General features: G+C 38.3%; 1 protein-coding gene across 1 annotated transcript; it reads right to left on the reverse strand.

The window, feature by feature from the left end:
- Nucleotides 1–5159: 5159 nt before the first annotated feature.
- LOC149814834 (Tetratricopeptide repeat (TPR)-like superfamily protein) lies at nucleotides 5160–7277 on the reverse strand. Its single transcript, XM_089988981.1, has one exon. It carries the CDS (start codon nucleotides 7251–7253, stop codon nucleotides 5907–5909), a length of 1347 nt encoding a protein of 448 aa, XP_089845107.1. The 5' UTR covers nucleotides 7254–7277; the 3' UTR covers nucleotides 5160–5906.
- Between the last annotated feature and the right edge of the window lie 6600 nt (nucleotides 7278–13877).

Raw genomic sequence — 13877 nt, forward strand, 5'->3', positions numbered from 1 at the left:
TCCAACACTTACACATACATAATTCAAACATCACTTTAAAGATAAATATGATGCAATGCTTACACAGTTTTCAATCATTCACATTAGCACATTTCTTTCAATTAGAAGCAATTACATATTCATAAATATTTAAACATGCATGAACAGTTAATAATGCATGCACTTACCAAATTTGAATGGTATGCATGAATGACTTTAACCTCTTTAAATTAGATTTTCTTTTTAAATGATGCATGCCATGCCTAACTAAATGTATAATCAATTTAGGTTTCAGTTCTTAGCCTTGTGGGTACTAACACGGGCAATAACCTGAATCAGGGCCACATCGCAGGCAGTGTCTTTATACGATTGTGGCTTTAGCCTGGCCGAACACCATTCACCAGTGTCGAGTGAGGGATGATTGAAGCAAGAGAAGCTCCCAACACCACTAGCCCGATGCATCAGACTTTACTCATGAGATTTTATCCTCTATGTTATCGTATAATGTGGAGGGTTCCCCTATCTTTGTGATCTGGGAGGAGCAACCTTTTGTGCTCAAATATAGTATCCACGAAGCCAGAAGTAACACTTACCCTTTTTTTGTAAGCATCAGTATTTAGTGTTACATGTTCAACTCTTTCTAATTTGTTGATTCCATGCAATGCATAATTCGAATTAATTTACAAGATTGAGGCCTTTTCAGGGCTTATGGATGCACATGTTTCAAATGCAAGACAATAACCATGCATCAATGCATTTTTAACTTAAACATTCATTTATGAATATGCAAGTGTCATAAGCAATTAAAACATCCATATTCAAATTACAATTCGTGCTCATTTCATCCAGTTCAATAGCAATTTACGACAAAATCCAATTAGTGAATAAACACTTCATTCATTTTGTGCCTCATATTAGACACTCAACCTCTGCATACAAATTATTTTAACAATACATATGCAACATTATACAATTGGTATAAAAGCACATTTGGATGCCTTATAAAATATCACACGTATTGTTAATCGGGCTTTTAGCCAGTTTCGGGATCTGTCGGACTTCTAATCTATCTTACTGTTACGATTGTCATAGAGAAGTTTATAGTCTATGAACAGAGCTAAAATTTTGAAAAGTTATAGAAAAATTTGTCGGTTTTTCGATGCCACAAACCGTTCGTAAAAAAAAATCACATGAGGGAGATATGGTCGGTTTAGTGCACACTTATACTTTTTTGTTTCGACTATCACAGTTCAATGCTTATTATGAAAGCAGAGCTTAAAATTTCACAGATTGTGTGAAAATTTGTTAGCTTTCCAATGCAACAAATTGTTCATAAAAACTTTTACAAATGAGGGAGATACAAATGATTTACCAGCCGGGTGTCAGGCCAAAAATACAAAATAGCAGAAAACATGCATTCAGGTGAGTAGAAATAGGCCACCCAAATTAATATTTCTGAATTTTTTCAACAACAATTCATTAAATAATATTTAAAAAAATTCAATTCATGATATTACATATTTCTTTAAAGGAAAATCCCATTTCTACAACCATTAGGCTGGAAAATTAATACATCCTTCCGAAAACTATTTTCTCAAAAAAGTTTTCAGTATTTTTCTCAGATTCATGCATAGCGTTATAATTTTTTCATAGTAATAATGGAAAATTTTCAATCAACAACATGTAACATGAACAAGAACATTAAATCAATCAATCTAACTAAACTTTTCACAAAGATTCAGTATATGTTACCCTATTGCATTTCAAAAACGGTTTTTATTTTTGAAAAACACATAATACACCACTTGCATCAAATCTTACGTTTTTAAATCAAACAAAAACATTTTTTATTGGGATTGAAAACCCTTCTTTACTAATATACTTTAGGGTTTATGAAGGGATTTTATTCAAAAACTCTTAATACTTCAAATATGGGCTAATCGATCATGCTCAATTTGTCCATATTCGAACCCAATGCATGTCAAAAATCGAATCCAATGCATGTCTTATACACCTCTTATTCAGAGTGTATGCACTCATATTAGTGTCACAACCAAATTTTAATTAAGATCCGAAAAGACTGATTGAGCAAAATCAAATTTTTAGAAGGTTTTTCTTTAAAAACCGTCTCTACTTTAGTTTTGATGAATCTGACATTGAATCCTCATATGAGAGGTTCGGTACAGGGTTCATCTAATTAGAAATTGAAATAAACTCATGCATATGAGTTTTGATCTACGTGTAGATAATAGAACCCCCTACCTTTTTCGATAAAAATGATTCTTCTAGCCGAAAAAATAGATTTTTCTATCGAATTGTCTCATCTGCTTCGCATGCTGGCTGCAACTCGATGCTTAGCTTCCCTCCAACGTGTGTGTACTCCTCTTGGTTGTGTGAAAAAAGAAAACTAGAAAAAAAGAAGAGAAAGAAGAAAGAAGAAAAAGAAGAGAGAAAGAGGATGTTAGAGAGAGAGAGAAGAAGACTAAAAAAAAACAAATAGGGGGGGCATGAGCCTCTCCCAGCTCCTTTTATATGTTTCTTTTCTTACAAATCTTTCTCTTCTTTTTTTTACTAACTGATCTTACTATATAACATATATGATATTTCATATCTTAGGTAACATAGTTAACTATATTTATAACCTAATATATTTATATATTATATGTGCTTAAGTAAGTTTATGGGGGCTTACTAGCATGGTACATCCCCTCCATTGGGCGTACTTACTAAATCTCAGAGGCAAGCTAAGCTTGCTTGTTAAATAAGAAATTGACTTGCTCTCCTTTTTTTTTGCAAATTATATCTTTTTATTTCCTAAATCTTTTAAATTTTTACTTACCATATTACATAGTTATATTTTATGATATAATTTCATTAGCTATTTGATGTATATTATATAGTCAAATAAACACATGGGGTTCCACCAACATGGATGTCCCCCTTGTATTTTGTTTTTTTCCATTTTTCAACATAGTCAAACTTGCTTGCTTGGCATGGTCTTATTTTTTTTCTTTCCTTCTTCCATATTTTCCATTATTATTATTATTGTTCTTTGGCTTGTCAGCCTATTTGTTTCCTTTTCTAACCTTTCTATTTTTTTTAAACCTTTTGTTTTAAAGTTGTAACCATTTTTTTTCAAATTAACCTGAGGCGACACATAGGTTGGGCCCCATAAGGAATGACCTGCCTATGAACCTCTACTATTTTATGGATTTTAGTTAAATCTAATTTTTTATTCTATTATTTATTTATTTTATTAATTGATTTTATTTAATATTTTGGATTTCAAAAATTTTAAACTACTTTTAAATTTTAAATGAAATGACTCTACATGTAATCCAAATGATTTCAAATGCATATAAAATTCTTTTAAATACTAATTTACCATAATTATCCAAATTTCTTTCTCAAAAATACCATTTTCACTAAACTTAATTTCGAAAGTGATTTCCACTAGGGTCAACACGACACATAGTTGTTTTCATTTTTTTGTAAATTGGATTTCAAACTCATGAAACTAAATTCAAATTTATTGAAATTAGTTACATGTATATAAAATTATCCTAAATTCGTTTGAAATCATATTCAACTTTATTTTGATAAAATTTATTAAATTTTATATTTTTCATAAATTCAATTCTAAATGCAAATTTCACTAAAATCAACTTGAATCAACTTTGTTTTTTCATAAGATGTTTATTATCATTCATCTTAGGTTAATTTACATTTTTACACTCTTTGCTCATAAAATTTCATTATTAATACTATTTTATTCACTAAAAATACTCAAAAGAATCAAAGATATTACATCTAACTTCAATTTTAAATCCCAAATTCAATTTTGACAAAAATTCAAATTATTATATAATTCAAACTTGAATTGACAATCAATTAAGTATTGATTTAGATTTGAATCAAACTAAAATCTAATTATAATATTTGAGACATATTTATTATATTTGAATTAAATCAAAATTCGATCCAAATTAAAATTAAATTCGATTAGATATCAAAAGTCACAATTCAGAATAACTTTCGATTAAAAACTCAGAGCCCAATCTAGAATAAATTTCTAATTGAAATTAATCCTGAATCCAATTTAAAGCTCGAATTATAATTTAAATCTCATTTTAAGTTCGAATAATATTTTAAGATTGGACTTTATTTCTCGTAAAATATCAAAAATTCATAGGTTTTATACATCTCATTCAATTTATCATAACAGGTGTAAACACATTGAAATTCAGGAAAAGCTTGCGATCAAATACATCTCCATTAAGGATAAAGTAGCAGACATTCTTACCAAACCCTTATCAAGTCAAAGGTTTCAGCTTCTAAGCACCAAGCTCAACGTTCCAGGTTTGTTGAACTTAAGGTGGGCTGTTAGCGGATCACCATCATTGGATCCAATAAGTTCTAACTCAAGATCCAACTCCAATCCAGCTCAAATGATAGGAGATGGAGATAAAGATAAGGAAGAGGAAAATCTTATCAAAACAAATCAAATGAAGGTCATTAAGAGGAGATCGACCAAGACCAGTCATTCCACTATTCAAGGGACGGTTAACATGTATGGGGAGCATAATAGTGGACAGGTTCATGCTGAGTCCAAGAGAGATTGTGAGATCCATTCCAAATATAGTTCCCTCAAATGTATATCAAATGCACACAAAAGCTTATCCTTGTACATATCCTATAACTAATGAATTTCCATCGCACACTCACGAGATTGAGTGCCTTTGCCGTGGATGTAGGTTGATCCTCAACCGAACCACATAAATCTGTTTGCAATGTGTATTATTTTCTATTAGCTTCAGCTATATATCAAGCAGGGAAATATTGGCTACCCTACCCTCTAATAGAAACAGTCTGTTCTATCACATTCTCGGCTTTTTGTGGATTAAACCCTAATGGTTATTATCTGTATGGTTTGTTTGGTCATGAACATGTTTTTGATGGTTCAATTGCATTGTATAAGCAGATTTTTTAAAGGCTTAAAAAATCAACGGTCCACAATGTGTAAATTTTTTGCAACTGAGAAAATCATGTTTTTACATGCAAGCTACTCAATCAAAAGTGCTTTCCCTAGTACATATATAATGATGAATGCATGTATATATACAGGTCAAATTAATGAAATAAAACTCCCATATGAGTTTTAACTAGAGAGTACAAAACTCTAGAGTGAAGCCAATATTTTTCCATAACAAACAATATTTTTTCAATATTTTTCCAAAACTCTAATGCTTTCGCCAATATTTTTCCATAACAAATGTGCAGTCCAAAATTTCAAAACAAATTGCTTGTTACAGCTTGAACAAAGAATACGCAGCCAACAACTTCCTGCCCTGAAAAAATGGTAACGCCTACAAACAACTTTTTGATCATGAGGCCTGCTTGCTCTTTAACAGCCTTTTTAAGGACTCATGAAATTCAAATAGAAAGAGGACCCTGCAATCTTCCAACCAGCAGGTACTTGATCAGGTTCAATTTGGCAACATGTCAAACGAGTTCTGAAGAGGTATATGTCATAAAGACAACAAAGCTCTCCTACAATGATGGGAAACAATTGATCCTATGACATGATGCCGCACATCATATATTGATCCCAGCTACTCAACCAAATGCATCCTGACCATCTACATTCTTGCCCCTAGCCGTCCAGACAGCTTGATGGCTAGGATTGAATCGGATACAATCTTTATATGCTGCAACAAGGTAGTAGACAGTAGAATCGAGTTGGAGGCTGAAGCTTTGCCACACTTGTATCAGTACATGAGGCAAAGCCTCAAAGAACTTGCAAAAGCTACACGAGCTTTCCCCCTCTAACGAGCAAAGCAAAGCCGGCAAGCTAGCCAACATGTTTGGCAACATAACCAAGAATGTATTCTTGCAAACACGAAAGGGTCATATTGTTGTCTCTAACACTAAGAGGTAGAAATTGTTGCCAAACTATAACCAGGGGTTTTAGCAACACTTCCTGCCTTCATCCTCATCCTCACTCTCTGAACTTCTTCCCACATGTTTGCGCTAGCGTATATGTTTGACAGAACAACATACACCCCATCACTATCTGGCTCCAACTCAAGCAGATGCCTGGCCACCCATTCCCCAATCTCTACGCTCACATGCTTCTCACAAGCACCCAGCAATGCACCCCATATGACAACATTGGGCTTCATGGGCATGCTCTCTATCATCTCCTTGGCCTCCTGCAACCGCCCAGCTCGACCAAGAAGATCGACCATGCATCCGTAATGTTGCATCATGGGAATTATCGCATATCCATGCATCATCTCATCGAAATACCTCAATCCCTCATCCACCAGACCAGCGTGAACGCAAGCGCTCAACACACCTACGAAAGTGACATGGTTCGGCCTCACATCTGCGTTCTGCATTTGCTCAAAGAAGCTCAGAGCATCATAAGCGAGCCCGTTCACTGCTAGGCTGACTATCATTGAAGTCCACGATGAAACGTTTCTCTGAGGTATTTCATCAAACACCAACCTAGCGAGGTCCATTCGGCCACACTTCCCATACATATCCACCAGTGCATTGCGAGCCAAGACCTCAGACTCGCCCATGCACACTTTTACCGCACAGCCATGGATTTGTAAGGCCAAGTCCAAGTTCCCCAAGCTTGCGCAAGCCGGCACAGTGCTAACGATAGTAACATCATCAGGCACCAATCCAGCCCTCCCGAGCTCAAAGAACGTTGACAAGGCCTCATGGCAGCGACCACCTTGCACAAACCCAGAAATTACGGCATTCCAAGACCCCAATTTCCGTTGAGAACTTTCATCAAACACTTGGCGCGCGTCATCAAACTCGCCGAATTTTGCATACATGTGAACCAGCCCGCTCTCAACGAACACATCGACCGCCAACCCAAATTTCAGAACAACACTATGGATCATCCGGCCCTCCCTGACAGCGAAAATCTGGACGACTGCCTTCAGAACAGCCGGGAAAGTGTAATTATCCGGCGAAGCGCCGACACGTGATGTTCGAACAAATGCAAAGAACGCAAGACGAGGAGCGCCGAGCCTAACGTACGATCGAATGACGTTGTTGCAGAGGAACGTAGAGAATGGGGCGTCCATGAGGCCGGATTTGATCATTTGGGCGTGAATTTGGTTGAGTTCCGGCAAGCTGGCGCAGGACTGCAGGTGGGTGATGCATGCTTCTTGGGTGAAATCGACGGTGGAAAGCCAAGAATAGTGGTGACATTGACGGTGGGAGACGGTGGAGGTGGTGGGGAGGGAGGCCATGCCAGAGAGGAGCCGTTGCCCGGTCGTCTGTAGCCATGGGCGGGAAAGCCAACGCATAAGGAGATGTTGGAGAAACGTTTTTTTTTAGTCATAGACCGGGCATCTCCAGAGTCGCAATGTTGTCAGTATCAGTATCGGGCCTTTACCCCTTGACCAACGATTCTGGTGAATCTGCCGATACAGATATTCAAGGGAATCATGTGACACATGTTAAAATTATTAAAATAATTTTAAATAATTAAAAATTAACTGATTCAAGGGTGAAGCTGTCGATATAGGCCGATACTGACAACATTGGAGAATCACCATTCTTCACAAGGGGTGACGCCCATGAGATTTGAACCTAAACTAGGGGTGTCGAGTGTCCACAAGTTGGGTTTGGTTCAGACCCAGGATGAACCAGACCTAACCCTAATTTTTTGGGTATAGTATCGGGTTCGTATGCAAGTCTAATCCGGCCCACCATAAGAGAAACCATACCCGAACCGGATAAGAGCTACATGAAATAGACTCGGGATATACCTAGGGATGACAGTGGATCGGGGTAGGGGTGGGGGACAAGGTCTCCACCTCCTCCCCATTTCAAAATCTGAACCTTCATCCCCGCCAACATTCCGGCACGGGAATGGATTTTAACCTCCACCCCCACCTCCATCCCCGTTTCATGTCCTCCATCCCCGGTCCAAATGGGGGTGAGGCGGGGCAGGGTCCCGTTTCCCCTCGGTGTATAGTCATTCCTTAAAGGATTGGGGGTGGGGTGGGGAAAGGAGTGGATTGAGACGGGGATGGGGCGGGGTGGGAGAAAGCGTAAGTCCATCCCTGCACGGGGATAGATTTTAACATTCATCCACGCCTCCATCCCCGTTTCATGCCCTTCATCCCCAATCCAAACAGGGCAGGGCAGAGCCCGTTGTTCCCCAATCCACTGCCATCCCTAGATATACCCGATAAATACTATTTTTTATCATTTTTACATTGAAAATTTGTGAGTCTTAATTGGAACTCTGGTCAGGCTTGGGTCTAGTATAAAATTTCACAAATTATACTCAGATTTATGCATTAATTGAACTTCGAGTCTGGATCGAGGTCTTACTCAGGTCTTCTTATTTATCACCATACTCGAACCCTGTTGAGTTTGGTACGGGTTGGGTCCAGTTAAATCTGATCCATTGACACCCCTAACCTAGAGTCTTAGACCACCTTCCTAGTGGTCTAGGTCTCATCCCACTATGCCAAACCCTGCAAAAATGAAAAATGCAATAGCATCATTAAAACTCTAATAATAACATTTTTAATCATGAGTATGAGTTAAAAATGCAAATTCTTCGTTATACAACTAAGAATATTATTTTGAACCATAAACATAAATTAAAAATGTAATGTCACCATTAATACTCTAAGAACAACAATATTAACCATAATCATAAATTAAAAAATGAAACTACTACTAAGATAGAAAGAGTATCAACGAGATTGAATTTTCATATTTATACCTACATATAATACGTGAATACATGTGTATAATGATAGAAAGATAAATAGAACAAATATTGAACAACTCTAATGTGGAATTAAACTTACTCTTGATAGAAAAATTAACAAATAGAACAACTAAACACCAAGAACCAAAAAAATGTTTAGGATAAGTCGATAATGGTGGACTCACCCTACACCTACATGGAAGGTGGTAGAGAAAAAATCCAAATCCTCCAAGAAATTCGGTGGAGGAAAAGAGAGAGAGAAAAAGAAAAGGAAATAGAGAGTACAAGGATTTTCGAAATCCAAGGAATGAGTTATCTCTAGGGATGGCAGTGGGGCGGGCCGGGGGACAAGGTCTCCACCCCCGCCCCGCCTCACGATTTTATCCTCCACCCCTGCCTCCATCCCCGACGGGGATGAATTTTATCCTCCACCCCCGCCTTCATCCCCGTTTCATGTCCTCCATCCCCGGTTCAAACGGGGATGAGGCGAAGCGGGGCAGGGATATTGCGGGAAAAAGTGGTCAGGGCGGGGTTGAGGCGGGGATGAGACGGGGATCGTGGCGGGGACGGGGCGGGAAAAAGTGCACGTCCATCCCCGCCTCCACCCCCGGACGGGGATGGATTTTAACCTTCATCTCGCCCTCCATCCCCGTTTCATACCCTTCATCCCCGGTCCAAACGGGGCAAGGCGGGGCGGGGCCCTGCTTTCCCCTGGTCCACTGCCATCTCTAGTTCTTTCATTGCTTTAGAAGGGTATTTATAAGGTAAAATAGGTTAAGATTAGATGTGTGGTATAACATACATGGGAGAGGATGGAGGGCTAGGATGAAACCTAGCCTTCACTCCAAAAGGTTGATGTTTGGGCTTGACCACTCATTACAAAATTCATTTTTTTCCTAATTTCACAAAAAAATGAAATGTGCCTTTTGTCCTTTCAAAGGATTTCATGATGGTTGGAACAAACCTTGGGATTCTCACACATGAAATTACCTTGGAAGTGGCATGAGAGGAAGATCCTCTCATGCGCATCCCAAAGTCTCTCTTCCCCATATGCACATGGCATAGGGGAAGGCCCCACATGAGAAACTTGCCTCCCCTTGGTTGGCTAGTTGGTTCAATCCCAACTATACCAACGAACCAAGTTTACTTTATTATATTATATATATTATTTTCAGGCCATTGTGTTGTGGAGATTTTAGACAAGATCTTTGGTGAATAATTTCATTTTGTTTTAAATAGCTTTGAAATTCATTTGGCATATAAACTCCACCTGAATCTAATCGAAAACTAGAAATATTGGTTTGAAATTAATTTTTGATAAGCATGTGAAATTCTTTAAAAAAAGACAAAACTTGCGATTTAAACCTAAGGAAGTATACCCATGCATATATAGTAAAGTCATCAATAAAAATAACATAATACGAATATTCTCATTTTGTCATGACCAACGTTGGTCCCCATACATCCGAATGCACCAACTTGAAATGTTTTTTAGAGACAAAATTACTACTTGGAAAGGGAGAAGTATGCATTTTCCAAGAATGCAATCATTGCAAATAAATTCTTTTCCATTACAAAAAGTCTCCAAAAAAGGAAAAAGATACAATTTTGAGGCACTAAGATGAAAGTCTTTTATGTCAAGCAGTTACAATTTTGTTTTGAACATGATTACAAAAAAACTTGGATGAAAGTGACAAAAAATTAATATAGTAGAGGTCTCCTCTCCTATGGCATTGTCCAATCAACTTCTCAGACCAGAGATCCTACATAAAGCAATCCGTAAGTGAAAAAGAGACTCTACAACCATGGTCGGAAATTTGAAAAATGAAAAATAAGTTTAATTTTGGAATCATTTTTATTTTGAGAACACAAAATTCATTTGAGTTCAAAACTTTTTTAAGTTTTCAATTCTCTTGATTTCCAAAGATGTACCATCGACGGTAGAAACAAATGAGTTATACGAGTTTTTTTTTCTCAATATCAAGAAAACTCAATTCCTATTCGCTTTCCATTTGAATCCTAGGTTGCTTCCCTCTTTGCTTCCGATTTGCTTCCTAAGCCATTTTCGGTTCGCTTTTCTTCTCGTTTTCGAGACGATTCCCAATTAGCTTCTAAGTCATCTCGTGCTTCTTGCTTCTTAAAATTTTAGAAGTGCCTCGCTTCCCGCTTTTGCTTCCGCCTCCTCGACTGGCCGCTCTGGTTGTGACTCATTACAAAAGTGACATGATTTACCTTCCTTCTCCATAGTTAGGCCTCCCAAAACGAGGAGGCCTATATGTCTTTAGATTGTTCCCCGATCTTAAAACAACATGAACTTCATCAACCTCCTTGTTTGTGGAGAGACGAATCTTCTCTTGACATAGTTTTGTAAGTGCTTCATTTAGAGGAAGAGTTCTATAAAGTAATGAACCGTTGGGGAGTTCCCAATGGCTCTATGGTCATTTGACCAAATATCCCATATACAAAAATAAAATAAATAAAAAATAAAAAAGATAAATCTGCCCCTAATGGGCAGTACATATTATTAAGTGACGTGAAATAGGGACCAGTTTGGGTCTGATCCAGACCCAAACTGGGTTTTGCGTGTTTGACGTCCTTTCAGTGTCATTCTTGTAATATTCTGTTTACTACCAAATTGTTTTGTAACCTGTGTTGCATATAAATATCAACTATTAGGTCACGTATGATGAATGAAAAATATGTGAACCTATTGCAGCTCATAACGCCCTATCATCTTTCTCTTCTTCCACCTTTTCTTCTTTTGCTCCTATTGCAGATCGACTCTGGTGAAAACTCAAGATCTAACATGGTATCAAAGTAAGGTTGGATCTAGGGCTTGGTATTGCTTTCAAAAGGTATGAACACAGAGATTAATGTCTACTTTTAATCAGGAAATACCCTTTCTTCATCTTTTCTTGGTTTTTCTTTTCTGGTGAAATCTGTGTTATCGTATAATTTTCTTAAATACGATCTCTTCTTCTCATCCCCATCTCTTCTTGAAAGTGTTGTCGTGTTCTCATCTAAAACATGCCCCCTTTATTAAAAATCTATTGGTCATGTTCTCATCTGAAACACGCCATTCTTTTATTAAAAATCTATTCTTCCTTCAAACCGGCTGCAACAGGCAACATTCTTTCTTCCCATCTTCACCCAATTCGTGACTTTCTCTTCTCTTTTGGAAGTTGTTCATGTGTCTCTAAGACGACCCATCGTATACAAATTTTGAAACTCGTGTTTTCTTGAATCGTCAATTTGGAAACCATTTACTGTGATCCTTCATCTTAGAATCACGATTTCCTTGATTCTGTTTTCTTATTCTCTCATCTAAAAAATTGATTCTTGATAAGTCTGAAAACACGATTTTATCGTGATCCTCGTGTAACGATCTTTTCTTAAAAGTCTATTAATGTTAATCGAACACGACGTGTTCAAATGATGAACAATAGACATAATGTCGATTTCTCTGGTATTTCAACTACTTTTCACGAGCAGATGACGATAAAGGGTGCTTCGACGGTAATAGACGATGGCAAAGGGTACTCCGACGGCAGTAGATGACGACAAAAGGTGCTCTGACGACAACAGACGACGACAAATGTGCTTCGACGACAGCAAACGATAGCAAAACGTGCGCCATCAAAGGGAGCACCTGTTACAGTAGATGATGCGTTGTCAAAGAGTGATCTGGAACGTTTAGGGTGAAATATTGCGAGAAACTCCTGTTATAGCAGAGGAGTTTACTGCTTAGGGCGAAAACAGAATATTTGAACTTTAAAGAGTTAAGATCATTCTCTCTTTTCTGGACGGAGGACATTTTTGTTCTTTTCTAGAATCATCATTTCATGGTGGGAATGACAAGAAAGGGTACTTAAGTCTTTGGAACCACACCGGTCTCCGATGCTAACGGATGACGACACACACGAGGATACAAGCCCCACGTGCTTACATACGTGGTGCTCATTCGGACCCCCAAAGACGTACCTGCGTGGGGGGGGGGGGGGACATATACCCTGCTTAGGTTTCATATGGACCCAAATAATGCCTCGCCACTTAAGGGAAGAGAAAGACAGAAAACTAGACAAGAGGTATGAAGATGCACAAATAATGCCTTTCAAACCACGCACGCTCTTATGTGCAAAATGTGCAAACAGTACAAGAAACAACAACGAAGGGACTCATCTCACTCCCTGTAACCAGCAATGAAGGCACTATATCTTTAACAGACAACTTGCATCAATGAAATCCCTAGGGGTATGAAGATAAGGATGAGTTCGGGGATTAGTGGAACCGATTTGGTACAAAGAAAGGGCAAAGGAAACAGTTATTGCACACTTGAAGATGCAGAATTGGTAACCACCTATTCTATTTATCAGATTGTTTTACATATAACAAATCACAAACCTAATGTGCAAGAATTAAATGAATGTATAGTCTTCGAGCAACAAGGGAAAAATAAATTAGGTTCAAATACAACACAGTAAACTATGTTTAATGCATTAGATTCTGCTCACTATCAGACTACTCTTGATACTTCTTCTATCAAATTGCAATCAGCCTGCTGCTGAAAACTTGACATATGAGACCTCTTGGACAAAAGCTTACAGTAACGTTTCAACTCTTCACCAGTCTCTACTTCTAAGCCCAGAGAAGATCACTCCCCCAGAGAAGAGCACTCCAAACATCTCCATCTCACCGCATCGTTTATGCATATCTTTGATCTTCTCGACTGACTTGCAAATGCCGATGTAACTAGGGGTGGCAATTTCTGACACGACCCGCCATCCCCGCCTCTTAGGCGGGTTCGGGTTGGGCTTAAGCCAACCCGTTTAATAAACGGGTCGACCCGTGTAACCCATTTATTAAACAGGTCGGGTTCGGGTTGGGGGTATGACAACCCGCCAACCCGGCTGACCCATTTAATAAACGGGTTAGGCGGGTGGGTCAACCCGCCAACCCAACCCACCAACCCGTCTGCCCGACCCGCCAACCTGCCTACCTGCCAACCCGATCCGTCAACCCGACCCGCAAACCTGAAAACCCGTTTACCCAACCCAACCCATTTATTAAATGGGTTGGCGGGTCGTGTCGGGTTACCCGTTTATTAAACGGGTCGGGTTCGGGTTGAGGTATGCTGACACACCAA

This window comes from Nuphar pumila, chromosome 15 (assembly GCF_984573655.1).
Source record: "Nuphar pumila chromosome 15, dmNupPumi1.hap1.1, whole genome shotgun sequence".
In the NCBI taxonomy this organism is placed as follows: Eukaryota; Viridiplantae; Streptophyta; class Magnoliopsida; order Nymphaeales; family Nymphaeaceae; genus Nuphar; species Nuphar pumila.